This window comes from Plectropomus leopardus, chromosome 5 (genome assembly GCF_026936395.1).
Source record: "Plectropomus leopardus strain MGB_pleo_1.0 chromosome 5, ASM2693639v1, whole genome shotgun sequence".
Taxonomy (NCBI): Eukaryota; Metazoa; Chordata; class Actinopteri; order Perciformes; family Serranidae; genus Plectropomus; species Plectropomus leopardus.
In genome coordinates, this window is record NC_142180.1 from 21,049,378 (window position 1) to 21,067,951 (window position 18,574).

Genomic DNA, 18,574 nt, shown 5'->3' on the forward strand with positions numbered 1-18,574 from the left:
CCTCCTCGGCTGCGATGTTAGCTGAGCTAGCAGTAGATGAATGCGTAGTTTCTATTGAGAGTTTCGAATGTATTTTTGGCTTTGAGCATCCCTAGCTGAGTGACTTCTAGTTCCATTATATTCAAGAGATGGTTGTTATCTCCGTTACTCTGTAATTCACACCGAAACAATCTACATTAATAAAGAGCACTACAGGAAAGGTACAGGTAAAAAATGTATTTTTGATTTGGGGGAGGTGGATCAACAGAGGATTTCCCCTTTGAGTGATACAACAGCTGGAATATTTGAAAAGAAATTTTCTTATCCTTTTCTGTAACTGACTATCTGGCACATTCTGAATTATAAAGAGGAAAACCGGACTTTGTGTGTTTGTTGAGTATCTTACTATGTTGGAGTGGATGGTCCCAAGGCTGTTGCTGTGAGGAACGCGGTGGGTGGAGCCACTACGGCTCAGCGAGTGAGAGCGAAGTGTGGCGGAGCTCGGCCTGACGAGGGGAGTGGCCATGGGAACTGTGGGAGAAGGCCTGGTGGGCAAAGCCCGCACCTCACTGGGCGATGAGAGGGAGGCGATGGAGCGAGGGCAGGAGATAGAGCGCCGGATTGGACCAGAAAGTGTTGGGGAAGCAGAGGAGGCAGGGCTGGTTTTGAGTGACTTGAGTGGAGGTTTCCAGTGCATGCGACCTGCGGGGAAACAGAGAGAGAGAGTGATGAGGGAGAGGGGGGGGGGCACTGACTCACTGTCACACTTGAATTTCTTTTCTTCCCTGATCCTGTCTCAGTGCCTCAGTCACTGTCGAGCTTCCCTCTCTGCTTTCCAGCCGTTGCCAGGTGGCTTTGGAGATGAAGTGTGGCTTTAAAAACTTCCATCACCGCACTCTGGCACACTGACCCAGTGGCCCAGTGTGTGTGTGTTATTAACGACCGCAGCATGTGTAGTCAAAACCAGAAACTAAACAGTAGCCCTGTCTGGTTTGGGGATGGATGAAAGAGCAGCTCTCTCTTTCTGACACACACATGTACACACAAACAAGAACAACACATGTGAACACACACACAAACTCAGAGGAAATAAATCCTGAAAACCCACACTAACACTCTCCGTTACCCTTGAAACTCCTCCAGATTGTATACCAGTCAGTGTATTAGTGTGTGTTTTCTATCCGTGCAGTGTGTGTGTCTGACACCAAGTGCGCACACAGGTGATTATATGTGTCTGTGTTGTTCAGTGTGTGTGTGTGTGGCTGGTGAACCTTCCGAGGTTTGGATATTTTGCCAAATGAGAGCATTACGGGGCTTAGTCCTAGCAGCCTTTTGGTGGCTTGGTATGGAGTAGGGCTTGGCAGGGTTGCTGTCTGTCTTTACACACGCATGCACACACACACACACACACACAGATCCAAAAGTGGAGCTTTTTCATGGTTTTGTCCCTTATTTTGTGACAAATAGAATGAGCTCATGCAAGGGTCCTCTCTATTGAGCAGTAAAATCGTCGGCCCACAATGCAACTGGAGAGTTTTTTTTTTTTCTTTTCAAGGTCGGCACACAGACTGCTGTGATAGGTGCCCTCTTCCTCACTTCACAGAGTTGAGTTATGTGACTTCTGCGAATAGGTGGGAATACTTGAGACTTATCACTCTCACTATAAAACCGTGAATATTTCGGCATTAAAGTCAAGGTGTTTTCAAGGTAAACAACGAAAGGGGTCCTTTTTTTCCACTCCCTTTCTCTTTCAAATTATATTCCTCCTTCTCCGCCGTCACCTTCCATTCACTGGAACTGCACTGCTCAGGGTACTTTTCGTTCCTCGAGTGCTTTTCAGTGCTTTAACATTTGTGTGTGCGTGTGTGTGTGTGTGTGTGTGTGTCCAGTTTGTGTGTGAAGCTAGAACTCTCTTCTAAGAAAATCCAACAAAGACCCACTTTCCACAAGTCAAAGGCTATGATCACCCTGTTTACACTTTAATTTAAATCCAAGGACCTACTACCACTTTATCACATCAATTAGGCATAGAAATAATGGCGGGCTGATGAACATCTGCAATGTAGCCCCTGCTGGCTCACATCATCACAACCTGCCTGGTGCTGCTGATGGAGAGTGTGTGTGTGTGTGTGTGTGTATGTGTGTGTGTGTGTGTGTGTGTGTGTGTGTGTGTGTGTGTACGCACGCACGCACACACTCGCACTGATCAAAGCAAAACTCTCAGCATTTGTACTTAAAAAAGTGTGTGCATGTATATGGAAATGTGTTCTGTACAGCTATGAATATTTTTCGAACTGTATAAACGTGGAAGGTGTACCAGGTTAGAGTGTACGACATATGGCTGTAGCATCACAGGATCAGTTCCAATTTCCTTATTGCATCATTATATACTGTACATTCACGATTTATCTCTCCTGCAATTTGTTCCCTGTCACAGTCAGATAAGATGAAAACGGAGACACAAAGTCTAAGACAAGAGATGTTAAAAATGTCTTTTTAGTGTGTGACTGCACATTTGCACATGTGAAAAACAAGTTTGTTTTAGTAATTAAGCTAACTGCTGTTATCAGATGAGCAGTTCCAACTAAAAAAGAAAGGGCGGGATGAAGAGAGAACAAGCAAAATGAGGAGAAAACTAGTACACAAAGAAACAAGAAAGTAAACAAAGCAAGAATGAAAGATCGCAGGAAACAAGGTCCCTGTGAAACCCCCCACGCTCAGGCTTCCTAATGAAGACATTCTTAGACATTTTTATACATCCTGCCGCTTTACCTGAGCGCTCAGCCAAGTTCTTCTCCTTGCTCTCCCCAAGGTCATAGGAAACTTTCTTCTCTCTCTTCTCTCCGCCTCTTCCTCCTCCTCCTCCTGCTTTCCCTCTATCCTCCTCTTCTTCATCTGAGGAAGTGCAGGAGTTGTCGGCGCTGCTGCCGCTGGTGAAGTCAGCCAAGTAGTCCGGTCGTTGTCGTCTCGGTGTCTGACTGCATTCTGGCATGGCGGTCATGGGCTGGCGGGGACAAACACAGATACACGGATATGCATAAGACATGCTATAATTACGAGCAGAATGTGAACACATAGATCCAAATATAAGCTGGATTTGTGCACATTTAAACAGATGAAACATACATGAAGATGCCCATATGCTCCCTCCCTCCCTCCCTCCCTCCCTCCCACACACACACACACACACACACACACACACACACACACACACACACACACACACTTAAACATAAAAGACACTGAGATGTTGTCAACCTCTCTCAGCCTCTCCTCACCCTCAGCCCATTACCATCTGTCACTGGGAGTCCTGGTGGTGACACGGCTAGCCCACGTGCCCGCAGGAGTGTATGTTTGCTTGCAGGCTCATTATGCACAGATACACAATTACACATGCACTCTTTTATAAGCTTGGCAGTAACCACAAACACGCATATGGATGGCTTGAACAAATCTGACCTGATCGGTTAATATGTAAAATTTTAAAATAGAAGTTCCAAAGTTTCTTTAAATGTTAGATATTTTATATACTGTGAAGCTTTTATTTTAAATCATAGTTGCATCTTGTATTTACAGCTTAGCATAAAGACCTATTATGCTCATGTTGAGGCTCAAACTTGTATTTAAAGCTTCAAAGAGAACATGTTGAAATGCTTTAATTGTCAAAAAACACTTAATTGTCCTCATACTGTCTATGTTGGAACACCTGTATTCACCCTCTGTCTGAAACGCTTACTTCACATACTTCTGGAAATGTTTTGGTCCCCAGACTTTGCTATGGAGTGAGTGCTCTTGACTTTCACGATAATCTTTGGTAGAGGTTGCAGCGGCACAGAGGAAGAGAGACTCTGTTTTGTAATTAAGATTTTCTTCTCTCTTCTGCGTAGAAGAGGTGAATTTACAGCTCACTGCAACTTAAACTGACGCAGTCTCTGGCTTTTGTTTGATATCTATTGTCAGCAAAAATGTTGTTGCACATATGCAATCTGTTGTTCGTGCTAAGAGCTTGTTTATTGTATTACACAAATGTCACTGTCACATTGAACCTCCCGCTTAAACTTTAAAACTTTGGGTGGCTTAGTGGATAGAGCAGGCGCCCCATGTATGAAGGCTGTGTCCTGTGTCTTTTAGGCTATCACTCTGTACTATCTAATAAGACAAAAATGCCCCAAAAAAATCTTTAAGAAACTTCAAAACTTCATATGGAAAATAAAACGAATCGACAAATAGTCATATTGAACGGCTGAATCTTAATCGACTGACATAATTGTGAGTCGGGCACATCCCTACTTTCTACAGTGAAAAATCACCAATAAAAGTTTTTAAACCTAATTGGACCTGTTCAAAAAGGACCTTGACCAAGAAAACAAGCAACCAAGTATACGTGTTTCCCTAATGTTAGCATGTAGCTACTTGTGGCCACATGAAGCAGTATACAGATAATGATAATGTAGATAATTGTAGTAGCGCTTCTGGAGCAGATAAAGAAATCTGTCACAAGCTGGCTTCAGCTTGTCTTGAAAGTACAGTAGAGCAGGATTCAGAACAGTCTGGAGCCTGATGATTCTGCTCACAGGGATTACTTTTACATGTGTTTACTTTACTGAGCACTTTTAATCACAGCTAAATACACGTGGCTGATTTCTGCTCACTAGAAATCATCATCTGCGTCAGCCCTTAAACACATCCACAAAAGCTTTTTTTTCTCAGTTAGGAGTTCATTAAGTAGAGTCTTGTCTATTTCACATCCTGGAAGGGGACGCACTGATAGCATTAATAAAGCATTTATACATCTGTTATTCAACGGTTAGCTCGGGCAGCGCTGTCAGGCCACCCAAATTAATGGGCAGGAAGTGATCACAGGGCTTACACAGTCACCGCTGGGTAGCTGTGTGGGTGAGTGATCGAGGAGGATAGAGACAGAGAGAGATTAAATACATGAGGGGAGAATAAAAGGGAAGATGGGAACATCAGATTGATGGGGAGAGAAATAAAGAGGAGCATAAGGTGAATCTGAGTATAGGAGCAGAGAGAGACAGAGAGAAGGCATTGAATAGACGAGGAGAACGGAAATGAGCAGAGAGAGAAAGAAAAGGACAGTGAACATAGTAAGAGTGGAGACAGACGAGGAGACAGGAACAGACAGTGGATAAACAGTAGAGAGTAAGACAAAGACAGAAGGCCAGACACTGAACAGATGAGGAGAGAGAGAAAGAAACTCTGGATGACGGAGTTTGAGTGATTGGGTAAAGTCAGGCTAAATGTTGAGCTGAGGGGTCCACAGGGAACAAATGTGATATAGTACATATAATTGGAAAGATAGCAGTCAAAAAGACATTAAAAGAAACAAAAAGAAAATCTAAAGGCACTTTCACGATTTCACTTCCTGCCTTCCTTGCTCTCAACCTCTCGTCCTCTGCGTCTGAACATTTCCTCAGCGATAACAAACCTTAGCGGCCCTTCCTTCCCTCAAAATCCTGTCTCTAATCCCTTTGCCTCACTCCTCTCTCGTAGCTTGTGCACACTCGCTGGTTCAGTTGCACCAGATGGCTTGCGAGCGCAACACCCCAAGGAGAGAATCTATCCGTCACAGCTCTTTCTTTCCCCCTGCTCTCAATGTCTCTCTCAGCACACTCGGCAACATCGAAACTGACGGGGTCCAAATTAATTTGGACAACAGTGATTGTGTCTGAACAAGTCCTCATTCCAGCTAAGGCCTCTCTAATGCAGGCGCTGAACTGCCCTGTCGAGTCCCTAACACACTCTTTGAGTGTTCCAGCCAATTTAGCCCTCGAGTGAGGGAAGGATGTAGGTGTGCAGGAACGGAGGGAGAGAAAAAGGGATGGAAAGGTGAAGGGAGGGGAGTGAAGCAAGGTGATGGAGGGAGTAATGTGCTGTCGTGGGAAATCGAGGGGGCGTATAGGTGTATGTGACAGAGGGAGAGGGAGATAGACAGAAAGAAAGATAGCACAGAGAGAGTGAGAGAGACAGCCTGACAGCTGTCCCCTTGGGGAGTTGGGTCTTTTCTTTGGGCCTCTTTCTGATTCTTTTCTTTCTCGCCCAACCCGCCTCCCCTCTCTTTATTTTTCTGAATCACGTCCTATATGCTTTCTGTGGGCGTTAGCTCCAGGCATCTGCCTACCTGCCTTCCACCTCCCCCTCTCTTTCTCTCTCTCTCTCTCTGACACTCTATTTTGCACTTTTTCTTCGCTCCCTTGAGGCATGTGGCCCTTATTCTCCCTGTGCTCTCTAGGTGTCTGTGTCTCCCCACCGTCTCTCTCACTCTCACTCACCTTAGGGCCTCGTTGCCTGGAGGATTTGCCCATCAGCTTCTCGTCGTCCAGTTCACATTGCTCCAGCAGGTCCAAGATGTCCTCCTCCTACACACCAACACAGCAGAAATACAATGTAGATGAGAAAATGCCAAAGGTGATGATTTATGTTACATCAGGAACATAACAGTATCAAACATCAGCAACAAAGTAGTTCAATCTTGACGATACAGTTATAAGGAATAATTAAAAATGATTTGATGTTTCATATCTCTAATTACTTTGACGTCAAAATTAGGTGCGAGAAAATAAACTTCAAATATTTTTTAAAAAGGGGAGGGATGAAAAAGTTTGACTTCACAGGCATATGCACCTTATCTGGAGGTTAGAAAAAAAGGCCCTGGCTGAACATGCATTGCTATTTGGCAGCACTCATAGAGACCGAATTTGGAAAAGGCAGCGTCACGGCCAACGCCAATATGCTGGGGCCTTGGCCATTTGGCCGTAGCTAAAATGCAAGCAAAGGTGATTAATGTTGCTTCACGGCTGGGACATAAAAAGCTCCCAATTGACGCTAAAACACAGATGAAAAGTGATTGTTTTCTCTCAGATTAGCCATCAAGCTGCTTTCTGGGGTCGGGAAGGTCACTATGCCCCTGGCGCTCTCTGTGCTGGTGTGTTTGTGCATGAGCGTTGGTGTGCATGAACATGTGTATGCAGTGGCATATTTGCATGTCTGGAAGTATTGAAGTACACATTTATTGGTTCAGACCATTTTTGTGAGTTTGTTAGCCTTCTATCTAAATAGTGGCTACCTTACTACCTATTTAGTGTATTTATATCTCACTATGTTTAAGTGACTATGCAGGCGTTTATGTGTTTGATGTTGTGACCTTGTAAATGTGTCAGCCTGTTCAGACAGTCGAGCCAGTGTTAGATGCAAGACCTCATATTTTAAGATGATCAGAAGAAGAAATAATAAAGTAGATGAGAGTTAGAGTGGGTTTTAAATTATCCAACTTTCTATGTGTATTTTTAAGTATATTAATAATTGCGGTTTTAAGTAATGTGGCCTACATTTAGGCAAAATTAGTATCAGCTGTCTACTGCAGTGTTTGTCCCCAATTTGCTATGAGAAAACAGTGCTTTGCCTCATGTTGAAGACATTATTTAGAAAATAGCGGCATTTTTACTTCAGCAAAAGTCTGCCAACTCAGTAACCTTTCACGAGGTGAAAACTTCACCACCCACCGCAGTTTAAGAACCACCGGAGGCCCATTACCTTGTTAAATTGCACCAAAGCAGATAGCATGGATGCTATGACATGCTTTACAGCATGGGAGAAAACAAGAACTTGACACATATGAAGAAATTACAGATTAATTGAAAGCAACTTAAATTTCTCTAAAAGTGTTAATAACGCAGTGAGTCAACATCAAATGGTGCTGCTCCATAGGTTGGAAAGAGCTCCTTTTAGCAATTGCTGGCTGTCACAAATGAATACTTCCCAACTTTGTTAGGTCATGATTTTTAATGATCACTTAACAAATTAAAACATTTTATACCCTGTGTGTGTGTCAGCCCACATAATATGTAGCTGCCTGTTAGAGTACTTTGCTATCGCCAACAGTCTCTGTACATGTCACCTCATAAACTATATTGTCTAAACAAAGTACTTTTTTGGCACCAGAGGACTGAGTGTGTATTCCCATCCAGCTAGCTTTTGTATTTTTATCCATTTTTGCTGAAAAAGCAGTAATATATTTGCTGGCAGCTTCTACTACTTCTACTATGACTTCATATTTCTTGGCTGTTTGACAGATGACACTGTCTCGTCCATTTCTGTGGTTAGGAATTTACTTTCTTTCATCGTAAAAAAGCCCCCACATACATCTAAGCCAGAAGAAAACTTCAGTAGGTAAAACTGGACTAGCTCTTTTAGACACATAAAAATCCTCCCTTTCTTTCTTCAAAGCAGTGAGGATAGGCTTTATGTAGAGAGGATACAGTGACATTTTACTAGTTCAGCAGAAAATATGTTCCAGTTTTTTAAAAGATTTTAAATAACAAACGGCAGCTGTAGATATTGCCTACATGCATTATGTAGGTGGCATGTGTTGCAAGAGCAGGAACTGTTCCTTTGGTTGCCTGTAGATGGCGTCCATCTGAAGTTGTAATCTGCTGCTGTTTTTTTTTTTTGCCTGTGCCATTGCTGCCAAATGCAGTGCAATGGACGATACTGATACCCCTTTTCCATCCAAGTGACATGGGTTCAATTCTTATTGCACAAATCTCAATATTTGCTATCCCCAACAGTCTCAAATCTCAATCTTTGCTATCCCCAACAGTCTCAAATCTCAATCTTTGCTATCCCTAACAGTCTCAAATCTCAATCTTTGCTATCCCCAACAATTTCAAACCTTGAAACAGAGTAATTCCACCAAATAAAATGAGTCATTTTACAGGGGTTGATCAGGAAAATGAATCCACTGATTTACAGACATCTCTTCACCCTGTCAGTCTTTGGTAATAACTCGTACTGGGATGCACGGCAAAATGACCTGTAATTCAACTGTTTGGCCACTACCAAAATTGGATTCAAAGCCAACAGGTTGGAAAGAGAGGATGGAAGAGGCAACAATGGAGAAGTTAAGCGAGGAAATCATCGAGAAATTTGTGTGCAGTGGTGTCAATAATTATTGGCCCATGGTTATTGTTGGATAAAAACAAATATCTGTACGAGAACAAAATCTCACAGGTAATCAATGTTGATCCATCGTCTCTCTACTACTGTTTAGTTCTGTTGTGCAACGCCCATCGGTGATGACACATTCTCAATTACAATGACTCCACTCAAAACTGGTGGAAATGCAGGCTGGTTCGCTAGATAGCATTAAGGTTCTAAGAGTCCCGAAGGGAACCAGTCTAAGAGCCAGAGCTGATTTGGTGGGAAAGGGGTATGGCTGATGCTGGTTTCAGGCACTTTGCATAAATGATGTGTTGTAAATTCTGCCTGATGTGCAACATAATCAGTAGCTCATTGGTGTCGTGTCCCTATTTTCCTCTTTACTGTCAACCACTGAAGCAAATGTCGAGCTCTTCTCACCAAGAGTACCCTGTGAACCACACGCTGTACTGAACAGTGTCTTCTTACAGCAGGACATACAACTTCTACATTAAGCTAGATTCTAGATAAAGCTATCTACTATTTTTAAAGTACACTACCAACAGACCCGTACAGAACCATAATGTATCCCTCTGTACATTTTCAGAGCTTGCAGACCACTTTGATAGGATCTGCACTGACGGTGAAGTGCTCCCTCACACTTGTGTATTTCTGCAGTTTTATTATATTGGCAGAGTGCTACTGGCCAGCTGAGCAAGCACCTGCTCAACAACATTTTTATTTTTCGTTTTCAGTATCCATGTGAGAAAAATGGAGGAATGGGAAAATATCGGCTGAGCAAGCGGGAAAACACAGATAGCGAACAACAGAAGTAACAATTTGATGCATACCTGTCAACCTAACTGTAATAGAAGTGGGGAGAAGGGTGATGCAAACTCCGTGGAAACCAGTGTAACCCGTGGGTGTGTTTTCTGTAGCAATGAAGCCAGGCTCTGCAGTGTATCAGCATGTTATCGCTAGGATTACAGCACAAGTTTTATTTTCTTTGATAGTGTGACAATCCATGACATTTTTCAATTCATGGCCCTGAGAAGCCCACAAAGGCAGCAAACACGAGTCTTGCGGGTACAATGTCTGTCAGGCTTGACGGATATGTTGTTGGCACTCTGGCAAATGGCCTCTGGCCCCTTGCAGGAGGAAAAACTAGCCAAACAGGCATTGCATGCCAGATGATGACTTATGGATCCCACTCGCGTTTATAGACCAAAGCCCTGTGACTAGTGCACAAAATTAAAGGCTATACTTTATTATCAGATTATTGATTGTTGTTTAGGTATAAACCTTAAATAAGTAATTCATGGCTGGGAAGATGGCCTTTTTTGCTACATGACCAGACAAAACAGAGAAAAAGGGCTGTGGCATTTGCTTTTACTTAAGAGGTAGAAAACCTACAACTTCCAGAATGCATTGCAATAAATGCTCTTGCTATTAATTGACAAAATGCAAACTCGCCCCTTTGACACAATGGCAGCCGGCTGCTAACAAACAATTTCGTATTAACTTTAACAGTAAGCTAAAATTGTAAATAAATATTTCTGAAAACTTTTGAGGTGAGAAATAGGTAACGCAGTAAAATAATCTTGGTTTATCAGTACTGCCTAGTTTTACTGTCTGATCTTCCTCCGTTTTCACTATGCAGGGAACAGTATGGCGCCCACTTTCTCTTTACATACTGTCGCTATTACAGCTAAACAGGGCATTAAAATACGATTGAAACACAGCAATGCTTTCGGAGGCAGTTGGTGCACTGTTGACCCTATTCCTGACATGGTCCATCTTAGGTGCAACCATAGACTGTATATAAAGATGGAAGACATGGCAGCTTGCCGAAAGTGAGGCTATTCAGTCTCAGTTGTCCCCTGGTGTCTTACAGCAGTACAGGTCATAAGGCCCGCCCCTTCATGTTAGCAAATTGGACATAGCCGAAACTAAAAACTCGAAGTACATGTCTAATAAATGTTTCCCAATGATGGTTTCTGTCACTGAAGGTAGTTCTGATCAGTCTGATGTTTGTTCAGGTGGTTGTTTTTATGATAAGTTCAGTTTTAATGAGTTATTAAATTAAACAAAAGGGGGCTTTTCTGCCATGATTGACAGACGTGACAGCCAATCCGTGTGCTCGCATTCAACGGAGCTACTCACAATTGGCCAGACAGGTGCTTTGGCGGGAACTCCCCCAACACGGAAATCGCTACTGTGCAGATACGACTCTCGATGACATCACCGCCGCAAAATGGCAATGCCCGTATACTGGATATATTAACCTCACTTCAGCGGGGTTAAGTGGGGGTGTGTCGTCCATCTTTAAATACAGTCTACTGCTGCAACTCGCCACAACTGGTCACGGAAACTCAGCTCAAAGCGGCACTGTGTGACTCCACGTGGCCAAAAGTGCCAATAGAAAAGCTCTCTTATTCTTCCCTGGTCTATTCAATATTATATTCAAATTCAAAAACAACCATTCTTTACCATAAATTGCCAAGATGAGTATCTCTCAGACTCTGCCCACTAAAAAGGACAGGCCAGTTGTCACTCATGATCGTGTTATTAGATAAAAACTCTAGAGCGTCCCTTTGTTCTTATTATCTTTCTTCCTTCCTACTTTGAACAAGAGCCACATCTCTTTGTGTTGACTAAATTAAACTTACCTCGGCCTGGTGTACGACTCTGCCTGATCTTTGATTGACATCTCTATAAAAACTCTGCAGAGATTCTACTCTCTAAAGGACACACAATAACCTTCTGAAAACAAACTGTGAGCGGCTAGAGGCTGTTTAGGTAGGATTGTTTCTAAGAAAGCTGCAATAGTTGCACATGACATCCCCCGGTGCTTTGATATAAATTTGTAATGTCAATACTTCAGTCAAATATATTCAGTATTCATTATTACTATTCAGTTGCCAATGCATTGGATTTTTTTTTGTTTCATCTGCATCTTTTTCTACTTATTAATGCTTCTTCCCTCCATGTGTTTTAATAACCCACAATGCCTTCCGCTGTGTCTTTTTGTTTAATTGATGTGTTCTTTCTGAATACATAACCAGACTTGAAAACGGAAAATTGGCTCTTTCTTTTCCTTGTTTTTTGTACTCAACAGAAATCATCCTCATTCCTAAAGTCTGTTCATAATAGAAATCTGTCACGATACTTTTAAAAGTATTTTACAAAAAACATAACGACTATCTCTATTAGCAACTCACAATCTTTATACTCTTTTTACTTTATACTGTTTTTTTTTTTGTTTTTTTTTAACTCATCCTGCTCTCTCCACCATTTAAACACTTCATATCCCCCTCTATTCCCCCCTCTCTCCCTGTCTCTACAGTAAAGTTGTGTGGTATGGAAATCGACTTCTCTCCTTTGCAAAGTCTCTTCATACCTTTACCTTCAAAGTTTAGCTGAAGCTACATCCCTCCTGGTACCAGAGAGGCATTGGCATTTATATGCATACAATGACTTCTAGCCCTGTACAAACATGAGCACGTCTTAGCACACGGCCACGCAAGTTTGTGTGTGCATGCATTCTCATGTATATATTCAATGTATATCCCTGAGTCTTTAGAAATAAATAATTAACCTATAGCTATGTACACTGAAATACGTGGGCAGCACGTGTAATCAACTTTGAAGCCTCTCCACGTCTAACTTTGGCAGAAAGAAAGAATAAAGCAGTATGATGCAGAATGAGGACAAGAGAAAGTGATGAGTGTCTAACTGTAAAGAAAGAAAAATGACATTGTTGTGTGGGATTTGATTTGCTTTTAAAAGCTCATGTACACAGCACAATAAATATTTGTGGAGAGACGGAGTGAATGACAGAGGGAAAGCGAGGCAGATAGAGTAGAAGAAGGACACTCTGTCAGACGTTCTAACAAATCTGAAGGACTGCGGCACACTTTCCGCATTATTTGCGCATCCTTTCTTGTCTCTGTGGGCAGAATCTTAATAGAAATGCTTGTGTGTTTCTTTTCTTTGGCATGCGCTTGTCCACAAGTGTCTGCATATTGTGTGTATATGTTTGTGTGTGGGTCTCTGCAGGTTCCTGTGATGTGTGTGTGCGTGCTTGTGTGTGTGTGTGTGTGTGTGTGCTTGACAGTCTGCCACTGACGTACGTGCCTTCATTCGTTTCAGAGGATTATTCATTTCCTTTTGAAGTGAGGCAGCTCGCCCGGCGAGGAAGGTCTGAAAGGCGGCCGAGAGCAGGCTTTCATACTTCTCCAGCAGCAGCTTGTCGTCTGGGGGGTAAATACGTCTGCAGGCCGCAGAGACACAGAGAGGAAAGCAAGGAAAGAGAAGGAGGAGTGGAGAAAGAGGGAGAAAGAAAAGGCGAAGAAGGAGGGTCATCAGTGAGAGGGGAAATGGGGATGAGAAGGGTGATGGAAGAAATGATGAAATAGAGAAAAGGATAAAGAAAAAAACAGGGTTGGGTTCACAAAGGAGAGGGTGGAAGTGATCGGGTGAAGAAAAAGAAAGAAGAGGGGGATTGGGGTTTCAGCAAAAGAGGGAAACGAGGTGAGAGGAGGGGCGGTGACAGAATTGAGAGGGAGGGAGCCGTGACGGATAAAAGACACAAAGAAAGGGTAAGAGGGTAAGAAAAGAGTGGAGAAAGAGGGTCGTTAAAGAGATAGAGAGATGAAGAGAGGGAGCAGTAAAGAAATAGAAAAGGAATACAAAGATTAAGAGGGGGAGATTTTGATGAAAGAAGAGGGAGGAGTGGATGGAGTGAGGTACAGAGAGGTCGAGGCACAGCGGGTGAGAGTGGTAGACGGACAGAAAAGAGAGCAAGCAGGAGGGGAAAATTATAAGTATTTCAATGAGAGGTGTGAAATGATGGAGAGACAAATGGAAGGCGAGTGGCAGGATTGAGGGAGCAAAGAGAAAAGACAGAGGGAGAAAGAAAGAAGTATTAATGGAGACCTTGAGTCAAGAAACTGTACAAACTTCAGTCTTTCCACATGGCATAATGCATTAATGCACAACCGCTTCCCACACATACAGTACACTCACCCTCAGTGACATGTGCACTTTGTTGCAGTCTTTGCTAGTTTGCCCGTTCACACCTTCTGCAGAGTTCTGCTTAGTTTTAACAGCGCTCAGTGTTTGTCTTAGGCCTGAGGGGATTAGGTGAATGTATAAACCACTGCCTGGTTATCCTCATAATACATCTCCAAACTCCCCTCAAGTCATCGCTAGAGCCATCAAATCAAAACAATGACAGAGTTTTAAAAAACACTGGCCAGCGTGAAGAGGAAAAGCAGGGAAATATTTTCTTTACAGAAATATTTAGAGCCTGACTCCTCTTTTGAATCAGCAAGGCGTTTAAGGGAGTTAAAGAACTGGCCTCCTTTTTAAAAAGACATAGTTGTATTGGCTGAATGTAATGTTTATATGCAGCAACATAAAATTGTCTACATTCTTCTGAATATAGATTACTAAGCCATTACTAATAAAGTCCAGGTATAGAAAAAAGTAGATATGAGTTTGTCCCACCACAGAAAAATATATTGTTCACCCAGTCAAATTTTAATATTTAAAAAAACTTACCAAGGTATGAAATAAGATTTTAAAATTGTGAAAAAAAATGCTCTGAGATGCTTGGGGCCTGTCACACACAGGCCCTGTTTACACTGCCTGTTCAGGTTGGAAATATTGCACTGTTTATGCTGCCTTGCTGTTCTGTATAATAACGCACGACCAGCTGTATAAGACAGCTGGCAGGACGGGATCATGGGTGGCACATCTCGCCAATTCCACATTTACATGTAAGCTCGGGATTCTTCTGCATTTGCTTTTGACCTTACAGGATGCCACTACCATGATGCCAAAAAATGCACATGGTGGGATGACGTTGCACATGATTATGTTTAGAAAACACAAGCACATGGCAACCAACGCCAGGATGTCAACAAAAGTACATGCTGGCACAGATAGTTAGGATTAAGCAAGAAGTGCCCTGATGGTTAGATTTAGGCAAAAGGGCACATGGTAAGGTGTAGAAAAAACCCCACCAATTTCAGACGGAAACCAAACCCTGGCCTCGCACATGAAGGTTGGATCTATCCACCGCTCCTCCCACCCACCCAACAGAGACCTTTTTGATCCTTATTTATACCAGCAGGTTTCATCCCTCTGCATTCTCAACTGACACAGACCATCCGCGTATCATGCAGCCATAGCGGGTGCTGTCCGGCCGTCCCGCCACATGGCTGTCCAGTAACATAAAATACCATGAACAGTTCTGTGTGGCCGCGTTCTCAGCTGATGACATCCAGCAGTGTATTGTGCAAACGCAAAGGTGGCTTTTGACATCGGGATCTTACAATGAAAACACTGCTAAGCAGCGGTATTTGACGACTTCGGATTGAGAACGGGCTGATAGCACAGCACACACACTCTGAGCCAAGAGAGCGGCTGCACAGCTATAGCAGCTAACGTTAGCACAAAGCACACACCCACAGCAGTGAGTAGTAACTGCCGGTGGGGCAGGTAGTGGACACTGTGGAATTTAACAAAGATGTTTATTCATGTGTTAATATAGAGCATGGCAAACTTTTTAAAGCTTTATTTTTAAACATGTATTATGCGTTTGCAAAGAAATCGCTGATTTGCTTTACCCTGATATAAAGCTTCACACATACCAGCCCCTGAGTTGTAGGTTTTAGTGAAGGTGCAGTGCTAAATAAAGTTTAACATTTTATAGTTTCACCATTAAAACTTTTACTGAACCCCATCTGCCATTTAACAACTTTATGCAGAGATGCTGTTCTGGGTGCATGATTTCCATATTGTTGAGAAGTTGACCCAATTCTATGCATTTCCTTAGTTACTGCTGTTCAACTCAAGCATCTACTGAATGTTGAGAGACCCGAGATGAACCAGTCACTTTATCACCTTCCCTTGGCACCATCCTATATGAGATTCTTTAACTGCCATACTTTTGAACCACCTTTAAGGTATGTGGACCAGATTTCTCCCTCCTCTTTAGAGAAATATGGAAAAAGACTCTTCATCACAGAGGGGTTAACTGAATTTAAATAATAACATTTGAAAAAAGCCAGAACTTGTCAGTCATCAAAGAGCAACATAAATCACTTGACTGAATGCAAAAGGTCAACACTTTAATAGTGGGTGTTAACTGCTCCCTCTTTTTGGCACCCTCCATCTCTGAACATATGGACATTTTTATTTGGGGATGACCCTGCAGTGTTTTTTATATAAAAATATTCGTGCTGGGGCATTTTCCTTCCATGTGTTCCCATTTGAGTTATAGACAAAGCTAATATTCATATTTCATTTATATCAGTTTCAAAGTATCTTTGCTTTGGTCAACAGTGTCTCTAAAGCCTCCTGATTCCAACTGTGTAAATGATGTTAAATGAACATCAACAATGGGATCAAGCAGCTGGGTTTCCCTCTGATGCCACGGGGTTCTGGCTCATCTGTAACTGATGCAAGTTTCATCTAATAGCCGAATGTAAGTAAGTTCATTAGCCGAACTCGTGTAATGAGAAGCAGTGTGTTAATCAGACTCCAGTGCTGCGCCGGGACACCATTTGAATGCTAAGAGGTCTTTATTAGGGGGTGCTCCAGACAGACCTCAGCCTGTCTGATTGACTGTCTGACTGCGTGTCTGAAAAGAGGAAGGAGGTGACAGCACTTCATGCAGGCTGGGATCAGTATTCTGACTCGCCATTCAGTCAAGTGATGAGTCAAGAAGTCACTCACACTCAGGGAGACAGCAAGAAGGGCGTGTGTGTGAGCCAATTGTGTGGGCGTGTGTCTATCTGTGTGTGAGAAAATCAAGACCTGGAAATGTGTGTGTGTGTGTGTGTGCGTGCGTGTGCGTGTGTGTGCGTGCGTGTGTGTGTGTGTGCGTGTGTGTGCGTGCGCACATATCAGATAAATACATAGAGGCATGAAGAGAAACTGAGGGAGTGTTATCAATTTGCAAAGGCTAAGCAGCAAATCAGAACTTGGTGTTGCTGAGTCATGCTCTGAGGTTGATCTGCTCCATATGTGAGGTGACTATTAAAAATTGACACACTTGGTGTCTTCCAAAGTCCCAGCTGGACTTTGAGGAGAAAAGAGTAGAGGTGCAGAGGAGCTGGAGAATGGCTGGCAGTAGTCAGGCAACTTAAACATGCTAATCTGAATTTCTGAAATGCTGAAAACATTGTGCATGTAGAAGTAACAGTTTGAACCTTGTCATTACACACTACCTCTGATTTCCACTTCTATTTAAAGAGGGATGCCATGATCTGATGGGAAGGGTCGGTATCAGGCCCGATCAACGCATTTTTTTAGTTGGTTATTTTGAGCACGTGTGCCACCCGATCCTTTGTTTACTCTGCTGTCACACAGGTGGCATAAACAATGAACACAATTTGCTGCAGACTTTCAGGTTTTATTGAATAAGTAGACACAGATTGTTTTCATGTTCAACTTCAAGCTGCTACACCACTTTAAGTGGAATCGATATATTTGTTGGTCATTTTTGTTTTGACATGGAATTGTGACTATATTACCTATTTATAGTGTTCTGTACTTTTATTACAATGCTGTACTACGTGGATTTGAGACCAATTTATGAAGACATGTTTTACTTTGTTTACTTTGTTATTTTGTTGAAAAAACAAATGCTGCACGAGGTGGCATTGTGTTAAAAGCCATATAAAAATATTTTGTCTTGCATTGCAGAGCTATTAAACTGTCAAGCATAAACACTGGATTGAATGTAATAACTTTAATGAATGTGCAGTGTGCATTGTACAGCTGTATTATCCAGGTAAATACAAGCATCGGATAGAGACTGAGTATTAGCAGATACTCAATATCAAATTATTGTGATTGGGTTCGGGGGCAAAAAAACTTGCTCAGGACATCTGTATATTTAACATTTTCTCCCAATCTTAATTCTTCTACCTCACCCGCTCAAAACATTAGGTGTTGTTTTTTTTGTTTGTTCTTTCTGCAGCAGCATTATTTATTCTCCAGGGAGCTCAGCACTCTGCAGATGACCCCATAAATGTAATTGAAGCTGGCAGCAGTATAGTGGGTTGCATTCATTGAGAGAAAGAGTCTCTCTACCTTACCTGTAGTTCCCCAGATGTTGCTTTTCATGCTCCTCCCTTGAGATTTGCTTTCGGACCTGTGCCAGTCGCTCTTTCTAGAAATGGGAGAAAAACCAAAGGAAAAAGGACTCAATCTCAGGTGATAGTCACTGCCACCCCCACCTTACATTTCATTAGGAGTAGAGAAAAAAGAAAGTCTTAAAAACAAGAAGGCAAGAGGTGAGAAGATTAGAAGCATGTCGTCTCACCCAATAATACCTCATAATTAAGAGGCATTTATCCATCAACCCTTTTATTATCATTATGAAGGTATAACTGTCGAGCTCAGTTGGCCAATTTTTCACACTGCAGCATCATTGAGCTCTGAGCAATATGTGCCTTCAATAGACCTGAACCTGGTCTCGCACTTGAGCCATAACAGCACTCAAACATGAGATAGTGCCCTTTTCAAAGTAGTGCCTCTGTGCCATCTTTCCTTATTCCCACTGATTACTGCCGTGGCTGATCAAAAGGCCAATCAAAGAGGGCGGAAGGCGTAAAGTACTAGTAGCTGCCACTTTTCCCCA

At 42.5% G+C, this 18,574-nt stretch overlaps 1 protein-coding gene across 5 annotated transcripts in view; it reads right to left on the reverse strand.

Moving 5' to 3' along the window:
- Nucleotides 1-18,574, reverse strand: part of ttll7 (tubulin tyrosine ligase-like family, member 7) — an 89,468-nt gene that overhangs the window by 26,429 nt on the left and 44,465 nt on the right. For all 5 annotated transcript variants that reach the window (XM_088077704.1, XM_088077703.1, XM_088077705.1 and 2 more), the window contains exons 12-16: nucleotides 18,030-18,103; nucleotides 13,054-13,189; nucleotides 6,273-6,359; nucleotides 2,752-2,983; nucleotides 386-681 (exon numbers count right to left, since the gene is read on the reverse strand). In XM_088077704.1, coding sequence (XP_087933830.1) covers nucleotides 386-681; nucleotides 2,752-2,983; nucleotides 6,273-6,359; nucleotides 13,054-13,189; nucleotides 18,030-18,103 — 825 coding nt within the window. The remainder of the gene's footprint in view (nucleotides 1-385; nucleotides 682-2,751; nucleotides 2,984-6,272; nucleotides 6,360-13,053; nucleotides 13,190-18,029; nucleotides 18,104-18,574) is intronic.